The sequence below is a fragment of the Cyprinus carpio genome, chromosome A22 (genome assembly GCF_018340385.1).
Source record: "Cyprinus carpio isolate SPL01 chromosome A22, ASM1834038v1, whole genome shotgun sequence".
Lineage (NCBI taxonomy): Eukaryota > Metazoa > Chordata > Actinopteri > Cypriniformes > Cyprinidae > Cyprinus > Cyprinus carpio.
Window position 1 is genome coordinate 11,399,646 of NC_056593.1, and position 12,540 is coordinate 11,412,185.

A 12,540-nucleotide genomic window follows, 5' to 3' on the forward strand; every position below is an offset into this window, starting at 1 on the left:
CAGTGTGCACTAAAACACTCCAAACATGTTAACAACCTCAACACTCTGGCAACCTATTATATCACATCGTCCTCTTTATCAAGTAATTTCATGCCATAACCGTTAATTAAGTCATTACTTAAGGCTTATCCTTAAATTAAATGTAATTAATATCAGTTAGCGAATAATAACATGATTTAAATGGCTCTTAATGGCTTTTATTTGCTTCTTTTTAGGAGGTCCTGCAGACAGTGCCTAAGTTCTGCTTCCCATTTGATGTTGAAAGGTAGGATGTCTTTCATGCTTCCGGAAAATAAATGAATCGATGATGTGTGAATTGGGAAAAATTAGGATGTTTGTTTGTTGTCTGTCCTAACTGGCATGATGTTAGACGCGTCTCCTGAATAAATGTGTTCTTCTCACAGCGGTGTGTGTGTGTGTGTATTGGCTTGTTTGCTCTTGGAAATGAAAAATGGAAAGCTCTGTTGTATAGTTTATGTGCTGTGTGAGAAGTTCACGTCCTTCCAGCTGAAGCTTTGTTGCTGCCATCTAGTGGAGATAAACTACACTGTCACCATTGGTTCAGTTCTTACAACCTTAAATGTAATAGAATCTTTCTGCTATCAAATGGATATGAAATTAGTGAATGTATGAAAATGTTTATAGCATGTTTTTGGTAACTTTTCTGATATTTTGCTCAGATAAGAGTACATTTTGCTGGATATGAAAATGCTCTAAATTACAATCACTGTCTATGCAGTGTTTCCATCAAATGTAATTGAAATGTATTTTAATAATAATTTAAAAAAAATACTTTTGCTAATTATATCTCTGTTTGGTTGACTGCAGGGTGTGCCAGACTCAGGTGGGCCAGAACTTCACATTTGTGCTCACAGACATTGAGAGCAAGCAGAGGTTTGGGTTCTGTCGGCTCACGTCCGGCTGCAGGGTCTGCATCTGTTTGCTCAGGTGAGAGATCTTTACTGATGCATTTTAACTTTTGCTGTGTATAATTTTCATTTTGCCAATCTGCGTCACAAAATCATTTCATAACAAATTTCAAAATCAGTCATAAATAAGGAGAGATTTCACTTTCATATCAATGATATACTACTAATATATCATAAATAGATAGAAAGTTTGATGGATTGAAGATAATTTTTTTTTTTTTTAAATATACATTTTCCTGTTTTAAGGAAAAAAAATTCCAGATCAGTTCTAGATGCTGAAATAAAGGGAGTAGAAGCAAACTATACTTCACTTTTATTAAATAATAATAAACACAGATAGGAATTCTCCTTTTGTTTGTTTTTGTTAGATCATAATATGCTTGATCATATATTCAGAATGAACTGTTCCACTAAGATTGGAAAGCTAGATATTGAAGACTGTGTTACATAAACAATAAACCAGTGTATTTAATAATACAAATACATTAAGTAATTCAGAGCATCTCAACTGGGACATATCACATTTTTCTTCCTCCGTCTACACGGTATTGATGATGGACATTCGCAGGTTTATCATTGTCATGATGAGCTCCTGTCGAGATCTCTCCTCCTCCCACCCCGGCCAGCATGGCCTTTGTTTTTGTGTGTGTGTGTGTGTGTTTCTCTCTTTCTCTCCCCTCGTTATTCAGGCACAGAGGCATGCCGGAGACGGTTCACCAATAATTATGCATGAAGCCCTGCTGCCAATTAGCAAGAGTCTCCCCTGTCCCTTTCACTGAGTTTTACATGCTAATTCATTTGACATATGATGTATAAAATTCATTATGCATTCTGAGTAGTTTGCATGGCTTCCTTCATTCATAATAAGAAATGCATTCAAAGTTTTGTTCCTTGTTTATATCATCTATTTGGAAAGATCATGGCAAAATATAACAAAAGACATATAGGAAGTTTTGTTTTTCTGCCTGTTTGCTAGGAAAAATGATTTATTTGGAGAAAAAAAAAATATATATATATGAAAATATATATATATATATATATATATATATATATATATATATATATATATATATATATGAACATACTGTAGACACATCTATATATATATGTATATAATGTTTTATATATGTAATATTAAGTGTGAATTTTGACTTATAAATTCATTGAATTATATATTTCTATTGATCTTTTAGAGATATTATAAGACACATAAATATATATATAAAAACTTTTTTCTTATTCACACACATTTGCACTCTTCAGCAGAATATAAAAGAAAAGTAATTAAAATGGTTTGTGTCCTTGTGATTGTAGAAGTGCTGGGACCATAAAATTGTCACCTAAGCTTACACGAGGAAGTTGCCTAATGAGAGGGACAGGTTTATAGGGACAGCCCTTTGTAGCTTTGCAGGTTTAGCCCAGGCCAAATAGGCCAGGGTTCCTTCGGGCCAAACCACTTCAAAAGCACAAGCGTTCCGTTTTACCCCACCCTCTCCACCCATTCGGCCCTCGGACACTCCGAGCGCATAGCCTTCGGACATATGCGAGACCCCAGATGAAATAGACCCTCTCTCTCCCTCTCGCCCGTTTTATTTGCTGGCTGAGACCCGACTTGGCGTCTTCCTCAGACACCAGAGGTTTTCTTCAGTTAGTGGCCATTTAGCGATATTTCTTCCCTCTGCTGAACATAAAACTCAGGAAAAGTCAGGGTGTAATCGTTTTTCATCCTGGGAAGGATACAAGGTGCAAGCTGACTTGCTTTTAAAGCTCCTAAATACCTCCAATGATTTAGGATGCTTGTTGATTTAAGGGCAGATTAGACTGTACAAGCCTATAAGAATAATCAAAAATCGTGCATGGAGTTTAAAACTTCGAAATAAATGCGTAATATGAATTTAGACTGATTTATAGTGGAATTTTGAAGTTTGAATCTAGAAGTAGTACGCAAATAGTTCACACCTAATTATGGAACATACAAATACATCTTTTCTAATCAAGTCATGACCTGCACATTCTCCCATTCATTGGTGGTCAGTTTTTTTTTTTTTTCAGCTATCATACCAGTTGCTCAAGCTTATCTGATGCTTCTGGCTGTGGAAGCAAGGAGCTCGAGTTTGTTAGGGATTGCCAGTAAGCCACAGATAAGTTGGTTTACTCTCCGAATTCACACGGCGCTAGAGAAGCTAAAAGGGCCGTTGAGATTGGCTCGTCTCAGCACAGTTCAGCATGATGAATGTTCCTCTATCAGAGGATTTGCCGAATACAAACACATTTTTACTTACTAGCTGTGAAGAGATTGGGCTGGGGTGCCATGCTGCCCTCAGCTTATTTATAAAAAAAAAAAAAAAAAAGAAGAAGAAAAGAAAAATTAAAACAAGAAGAAAAATTGTGTGCTTCTACTTTATGACTTAAAAATGAATCCAGGATTTTGTGAAAGGTATTCCTTCATAAACACAAGTCTGCTGCTTATAGAGCAGCGATTTGTTTGACTTAAAAAACAAAAGATTTACATACTCTCATTTAAGTGTATAATGAATGTTTGTGCTCTTCAAGGCCTGCCGTGCCTTTCTGACAAGGAGAGGTTCCCGTTTAAATCCCTTTCACATGTGAAAAATGAAGGATTAGCATCCAGGAGCCTCGCATTTTAAACAAAGAGTGAGTGAGAGAGAGATAGATAATGATTTTTCTTTGTTGTGCAATGCAGCTTGAGCAAGGTGTCGGTCGATTACGATATTTCAAACAACACGTCACGCTAACCAAAACACGCAGACCATGGATTATTTTTTTTCTTGTCCATCTAGAAATTTGCATAGACACATTTAATTTGGAATAGTGTGACCTGGTTTATGAATGTCGTCATGCACGTCAAAATATTGACATGTTAAGAGATGATTGTTTTAGGTTAATGGTCACCCAGATTTGAAACACTCACGCTTGAGCGCACGTCCCAGGGAACGCCGTGCCAATGGCCCCTTTTTTACAGATTCGGCAATATGAAAATTTGCATTAGATGCACTTAGTTGTGTTTTTTGTTATACGTTAATTCCAGTCTGCTGGAGAGCTCACTGACCCATGGAAGGATAAAAAGGGAAGAAAAAAAAAGACTCGTGCTCTGTGGTTTAACTGGGATCAGATGATATGAAAGCCTTTCTGCTTTTTCTTTTTCAAAAATTGCCCCATCTATTAATTCAAGCTTCTTCTTTTGCGCTGTCTTTGCCAATTAAGGTAATCAAGCATTAGTGACAAACAAAAGTCGAAGCTCTGTGTTTGAAAAGAATAGCTGATGTAATCGCTTTCGGTTAAGTGTGAGATTTCAGACCGAGTCGAAATGCATGTTGTAATCATGCCTACATACCGGGAAAGAAAAAGTCAGAGCCCACTAGCAGGCTGCGTTTTTTCACTAGATTGCATAACAAAATAAATGGTGTGTGTTCTTACAACCTTCAAGCCAAAACAACACATTGGCTGCATTCCATTTTTTAAAGGCCTGTCAACTTTGCCAAGATTCTGTCAGGCAGCAACACACACAATGTTGCAGATACTCTTGGCTAGTCATTGTGTGATTAGTTAATACACATTGATAAGGTGTGAATTATTTTTGTGCTCCTGCTAGGAAATGTAATTTTAGAAATTCATTATTAAGAGAGATTAATTTTAAGGAGAAAAAAAGTGGTGACATATGTAGTGACTTAATGTAAGACAGTGAGGTTCAGGTTGTGCATCTGGGCGCAGCATGCTTGTAAACCATCCCATCCCTGGTTTATTACAGGCTACAGTGGTCCAGTCGTGTTTTTGTTGAAGAAACCAAATACTTTTATTGAGCCCGCTCTGTGGCGGGAATGTAAGTGTCAGCGAGTAGCAAGAATGTGATAATAAGGTTCACTGTAGCCGAAAATGCTAAAGGAAGTCTAAAGCCCGCCAGGTTAAAAGTCAAGGCGAGGAAGAATCGGCTGTGATGTATTTGAGAAAAATGATGTCCGCCCTTTTGAATGGGGCTACAGTGTTGTTTACAGCTTTTTCTTGGTAAGTATTTTAATAAATAATTGTTTAATGCACTTTTTCTTCTCTCTCTCTCTTCTCTTTTTTTTGACAGCTATCTCCCCTGGTTTGAGATTTATTATAAGCTGCTAAATACCCTTGCAGACTACTTGTCAAAACACCAGGTAAGTTAAGGGAAGTCTTCAACTTGTCTTCACATGTCAAAAATGAGCACAATTACAGTAGCAAAGATTTACACAGAAATTTGTATTAAATCTGATCCTTTAAAAATTATAGTGTGATAATTTATTCAAGAACAGATTTATGAACAATTTTACACATCATCTGATTTGATGTAGAGTTTTTAAAACACCAGCTAAGTTAAAGCTGCGCATTTCTGATAATGGTTTTATGATCTACACAAGAATGTGCATCAAAGAATGATTTTGAAGATTTGCTTGAATTTGCGTTATATGCTATACTTCATGTAAAATCATTAATAAAACTGCTCTTAAATAAATGATCACATTTAATGTGAATTTTTTAAATACTGCTAATGGAAAAAAATGGCCAAAATAACAATATGCAAGAATAGGTTAATGAAAGGTTAACAAAGAAATTTGCAATTTTTATAAATCTGTTATTGTGTTTAAAGCACATCTTTAATGATAGGTTACAGACTTTTTAAAACACCAGCTAAGTTGAAGTCTTCGACTTGTTTGATGAGCAAAAATAAAATACATAAGAATGACTTTGAAAAGATTTACACAGAAATTTGCATCAAATGCGCTAATTTATTAAAAAATGGTTTTATCATTGTACACTCGTTATTGCATTTAATGCAATAATGTACCCTTGCAGTCTTTTTAAAACTTTGGATTAAGTTAAATTTGCACATTTCTGAAAATGGTTTTATGTTGTGCAAAGAAATATGCATTAAATTGATTGCACCATGACAGACCCCCTATTGAGCAAATGCTTAATGTCACAAATAGCAGCGAAATTATCAGTGTTCCTGCCATCCAGCTTGTGTGCCAAAAGTGCCACTGCAAAGAAAAACTCGAGGGTTTTGTTTTGTGCAAAGACAAAGGAAAAAGAAAAACGTCATCTGTAATCCATCTCAGCGAAACAGGCACAGTTGGTTGGTTGCGCTTTGCTTTGCAGTGTTGGTGACATTTAACAGACCGAGCATCGAACAGGAAGTCAATCCTTATGATATACGGGAAAACAAATTGTCAGGAAATACACTGAGCCAAATTTCTTTCTGAAAGTTTCACAGTAGTAAGAGACTACTGAAAAGTTTGAATTAGAAAAAGGGGGTGGGGGGGGGATATTAAGCTAACATCAAATGAAAAACAGAGTCTGTGGAGCCAGCGTGTAAGAGTTTCTCTATCAGTCTGTTATCGTTCTGTTATGTGTACTGGAGCCGCTGAAAGAAATGGGAGGAAGTCCAAGCCTCCTCTACACAAACAAATCAAGGGCTAAGTACACTGGGAGTCACAGGGGTCAGGAATTAAGTCGTTAGATGCTCTGTGTCATCGACCAGTACCAGAAGTATGCCTTTTTTAAACCCCAAGAAAGAGTTTGCCCTCGTTCTTCAAATTTCATGTTTATCATTATTTAAAATGCATTCTTTTTATGATTTTCATTGAAGGCATTTAGCAGATGCTTATTCAGTGTAACTTTCAAAGTCATTTAGCTTCATTTATGAGACTGTAGTGGTCAACAGATGGTAGAACTGCAATCCAGAAAGTTTTCTTTTGGGAAAAGAAGTGCTGCCTGTGTGAATAAATGCTACTTGATACAAATAAACAGTACACATAATACAAACACATACCAAAATATATATATACAAAATATTTACAAATAAAGCCTGTAGAACAAGTGTTTAACAGTGCTATAATTTGTGTAAAAATGACTTTACAAACAATCTGCACAAAATGTAATTTAATGCAACTGTTTCTGTAAGATTAGATTTAGGAAAGATTTACACATTTACATTGTGTGCGACAATTTTATGTGAATTCCTTTTTTTTTCTTTTTAGAATGGGGGGTGCTATTTATATAGACATTTGCATTAAATGCAAATATTTAATTAAGAAAGTTTTTGCAAATTATTTGCACACAATTCAGCAATTTATGGAAGATTTTTCATACAATTTAAACCAAAATTTGCTTTAAATGTGACAACTAATATAGGATATTTAATAACCAAAATGGGCTTTATTCATGAAATGTGGGCACAACAGATTAGTCTAATTAATTCATAAAATCATTCTTAAGTAAATTGTTGTTGTTAAATTAAGATTTAATTCATGAACAATTTACATACTGTACATTTGTTATACCCAGAGCAATGTCATAGAATTTAGATGGACATTTGCAATGAATATGACAATATAGAAATATTTTTTTCTGGTGTTTCCAAAATGAAACCATTATATTTTGATATATATATTTAATTTTTGCTTACAATGTTAGGCAGAAGGGTTATTATAGTTAACAAAATCTGAAACATAAACCATAAAGAAATTTATTTTATAAAATTTTACTTGAAGACATTTCTCATTTTAATTTAGTTTTTCTTGAAGTAACTAAAGTAAAACTGAAAGTAAAACTGAAAAAAAAGTAATGTATAAAAACTGTTAAAATGACAAAAACAACAAATTTACTACAATATTAACTGAAATGAAACGGGAAATGATAGAAATAAAAACGGATTAAAAATATTAATAAAAACTATAACAGTATCTCGATGCTAAAATAACCTTTTACCATTTTCCCCCTTACAAACTGTCCTACAAAAGCTATTATGCATAAATGAATTGTTTGAGCGAGTAAGAATGATTGGGTTGACTTTTGTCATTCTGTTCCGCGTGAGGCGATGTTGACTGATGAGGAAGGACAAGAGCGCTGAAGGTTTATGGTGAGGGTAAATGAAGTGTTTCCTCAGGCTGTGTTACTGACCATGCGTGTGAGCGTCCAGGCTCTCGTAACAGCGGCTCTCACACACATACGTACAAACACCCGCCATACAAGCTGTGAGCTCTGGCCATACAGCTAATCTGGGAACTTGCTTACAAGGAAAGGGGAATCTAAATATGTGCCTAACTATTCAATGTCAGACCGTTTTAACAGCAACGGCATTGCTATTCTACAGCAAGTTTGAGAGGGTAAATTGCACTCTTGTCATAAAAGCTCGTAAAAGCTCAGCGTTATAATCCTGAGGCCTGTTTTGAGGCGAAGCTTTTCTCCAATGGCTTCTTAAAGCCGCCCTCTCTGAGGAAGGACCTTTGGTTAATTACGAACAGCCAATGTTTGCCATAAATCATCCCCAGAATAATAAGCGTCTGCCGCAGCCTAGCCTACCGTCTCTTAACCTCAGGATCGCTCGTTAAATGTGTGTCAGTCGGATATATTTCTCTTCTGCAGACTGCTGTAGGAATACTTTACACTGAGCACTTTAAATCATGGAATCGCTCTGCAGTTGCCATTGTTTTCCTTTCGTACTCCTTTGGTTGTGCTTGTTTTTTTTTTCAATTTGTTGGTTTTTCATATTTGTCTTTTTTTGTCCTCACAGGAAGATGACTTAAACGACATGTTGGAAACGCTGCACAACCACCCCTTGCCAAAGCCGTATACGGCAGTCAATCTGAGTGTGGTAGGTGCTGGAGAGGGCTGACGCTTTGTTTAGAAACAGAAATCTCGCTCTGACGTTCAGTTAATCTATCTGTCTGTCTATCGTTCTGTCTGTCTCTCTATCTGTCTGTCTGTCTGTCTGTCTTTCTGTCTCTGTCTGTCTATCTGTCTGCCTGTCTCTCTCTCTCTCTCTCTCTCTCTCTCTCTGTCTGTCTGTCTGTCTGTTGTTTTATCATTCTATTTATTAATCATTCTTTCTATCTTTCATTCTATTGTTCTTTCTGTCTATCATCATACAAAAAAAACACTCCTCTACTCTGTACCCCATTCCACACACCATTCAACATTCAATACATTCCATTCCTTGTCAGTTTTTTTTTTTTACAGTCTGTCTATGTGTATGTCTGTCTGTCTGATCTCTCCATCTAATCCGTGTATATTCTTCCTTCATTTTTGCAAGAGCAACTACTTACATTTTGCCAATGGGCAAGTAGTGCAAGATCCAGGAAGCAGACAGTCGGTGAGTGGAGAGTGAGTGTGCTGAAGGGATGGGATGAAAAGAAAGAGAAAGAGAGAACAGGGCAGTTCTGAAATTTGGAGCTGTTGCCCTAATCGCATGGGAGACAGATCTCCAATTTTGCCAAATAAACCAGCACTATTCTTTTTTTAAATATGACAAAAAAAAAAACCCGTCCTGGGTCTTGTTGTCAGTTTTTTTTGTTTTTTTTTTCTGGAAAACAATCAAACTTGCTAAATGATTCATGCACTTCCACACTGCTGTATTTTCTTCAAATATCAAAAGTTTTCTTGAATTAAAAGCAAAAGGCAAAAGGCAATTATGCTCAAGAAATCTCCTTGATGCCCTGCCCATTAGCCTACATTTATCTTTTTATTTAAATATGGATAAAAAGAAAATAAACACTGCACCCTTGAATATCTGCTCAAGAACGTTGCATTAAAACATCATCCAGTGTTGTAATACTTTACTATTACTTTTTAATCACACACAAACACACACACACACACACACACACACACACACACACAAACCTTGACCACAAAACACACACACTTAAATAAACTCTACATTAAACACATTAAGTTTACACAACTATTGGTATATGTGACCCTGGACCACAAAACTGAAATTGAGATTTATAAATCATGAAAATCTGGAATCTGAGGATGCAAAAAAAAATCAAAATATTGAGAAAATCGCCTTTAAAGTTGTCCAAGTGAAGTCCTTAGCAATGCATATTACCAATGATAATTCATTTTATATATATTTATGGTAGGAAATTTGCAAAATATCTTTATGGAACATGATCTTTACTTAATATGCTAATGATTTTGGCATAAGAAAAATCAATAATTTTGACCCATACAATTTACTATTGCCTAAAACAAAAAATAAACACTTACTACTTATTACTTGTTCCATGTTCACATATTAACAAATAGTTAAAATATAAATAAATGTTATATATTTTATATAAATGTAACACTATATATATATATATATATATATATATATATATATAAATATATATCATTACATTTATTTATCATACTACATTAATGTTGTCTTTAAGTTGACATCATTAGTTATAAAGCTTGCTATTACTCAGGATAAGTAATCAACAAATTGACCTTAGCTTGCAATCTAAAAGCCCATCAGGTCATCCAAAGGGGTTTCTTGGAATTGTCTGTACTGTCTCCCTGCAGGTGGTGGGTTCACTAATCACCATCATGTTCCGCTTTAACTTCTCTGAAGTTAAAATGGTTGGCAACATGAAATGTTTGTTCACTATTGGAATTTGGGAAGAGGGTCTTGGTGATAGGAGAGGTTTCCATCTGTACTGTGTGGGCAGTAATGTTTAAATCCGACGTGTGTGTTGGGGAGTGGTGTTGGGTGCAGGGTCTGGGATTCTGATCACTCTACAGGGAGCAGCAGGCAGAGCGCGGTGATAACAAGCACTCTGATAATGTGTGATTTTTATAAACACGGCTGCAAAGTGTTGGCCACCACAAGCTGGAACTGCAGTCCACGACACGGAGGGCAGTCAGCTGCTCGGTATGGGAAAATAAACACATGTCAGCACATGAAGAAGAGAACTTGGTCAGTCTGCTTTATTGATATCTTAAAATTGTTTATATTTGTACGATTATAGCAAAAGTACTCACACACATAGAGCACAGATAAATTGTTTCTGACATTGCACAGCACTTGGTTCGATTGCTGGAGTCATGTGATAATCGCATCCAAGATGAATATTTGAAAGCATCTTTGAGTGTTAGCGGATGCTAGATGTGCTTGAATTTGTTAGTGGATCATATGCAAAGGCAGCAAAAGTTAAACCTATGTGTTGAGCAACAGATGGGTACTCTTTACGCATGACGAATCGCGACCCAGCCTTGGGAAAGAGCGGAGCGCACCACGCAGGCAAACAAAAGTTCTAAAGTTAGCAGGCAGTGTGGGATCTTTGCTTCAGAGCCTCTTTGATCCAGACATTAAACTTGCTCGCCTGTTTAAACGTACGCCTGGCAGACCCCTCTGATACTGTCAGAACAGAGCAGTTGGCTTTTGTACCTTAATAAAGACTTTCTCTCCGATGCGGGGAGCCTCCTCCGGTAGTGTCCACAGGGGATCGGCGTTTGTTGACTTCATGTATCCCTATCTGTTGTCTGGATGTATGATGTTAACAAGTGCAGACAAAGTTCAGGCTGATTGCAGTTTATTTATTGGTTGTGGAACAGACAGTAAGTTAGAGGGTCTGTAAATTCTAAATACTTCTGTATGACCTTAACTTTAATCTTTTATTGTCTGTTTTCTACAGCATTCATACTTCATAGCTCCTGATATTAATGGGCTCCCCACCATACCTGAAAATGTGAGTATGTTTAACCCAGTCACAAGTACAGAGGCCCCAAATTTAAGCCACACTTAATAAATGAATGTCATTGCACTACATATCAAGCAAAACAAAACATGAAACTAAACAAAATATAAAACAAAACATTAAAAAAACACAAAACAAAAGATAAAAGATAAAAACAGAACCTTAAAACAAAACATGAAACAACACAAAATATAAAAAACTTAAAAAAAAAAAACATGAAACAATACAAAATATAACATAAGACCTTAAACAAAAACATGAAACATTAAGCAAAACAAAATAGAAAACAAAACATTAAAAAAACAAATGTGTAACAAAACATCAAGCAAAATGTGAGGCAAAATAGGAAACAAAGCAAAATATAAAAAACATGAAAAAATTAAACAACAAAACAACTGAAGAAAATATATAATGAAATATTGAATGCAATGCCATCCACACATTTTTAAGAGTGATTCGCTGTCTAAATACCTTAATTGCTCTAAATCAACCATATTTTTCCTTCTCCTAGAGAAATTTAACTGAGTACTTTGTCGCAGTGGATGTGAACAACATGTTGCACCTCTACGCCAGCATGCTGCATGAGCGACGCATCATCATTACCTCAAGCAAGCTTAGCACTGTGAGTTTCTGCTGTCATTCTCATTTACACATCAGACAGTTTTCCTGTTACTTAAAAATATTAGTATACATTGCTTTTATACAATACATTTCAAATTGGTCTTTTGGGAACCATCAGAACTATTTTTGTATGTAAATAAATGTGTTTTTAATTTGTTTCTAATTAACATAATATGTGATGGACTTATTTATTTATTTTTTGCACCCAAGACTTGAAACTTTTCACACCAGTGGAAAATGCAGAATCATAGACATTATTATGTAGGTCTTATTATTCTTCCTCCCCTCTAGGGCTACGTATTGCCAACTACCTCATGATATGATGCACATCATAATAAGTTATTTAGATTAGCTGCTTCTCATTAATTGAAAAGTAAGAAAGAAAATATTGATACAGTAATCTAAAACATCTAAAAAAAAATACTGTACACAGATTCAGCTCTTTCAGTGGGCTCAAGTCTGTTAGCTTTAAA

The 12,540-nt window shown here is 35.5% G+C and overlaps 1 protein-coding gene across 1 annotated transcript in view; it reads left to right on the plus strand.

Annotated features, from left to right (window-relative positions):
• LOC109066415 (DENN domain-containing protein 1B-like) overlaps positions 1–12,540 on the plus strand; it is a 96,064-nt gene that overhangs the window by 41,529 nt on the left and 41,995 nt on the right. Inside the window, 6 exon segments of the mRNA XM_042712455.1 lie at positions 216–265; positions 829–948; positions 5,023–5,092; positions 8,488–8,568; positions 11,384–11,437; positions 11,958–12,068. Of these exon segments, the coding sequence (XP_042568389.1) occupies positions 216–265; positions 829–948; positions 5,023–5,092; positions 8,488–8,568; positions 11,384–11,437; positions 11,958–12,068 (486 nt within the window).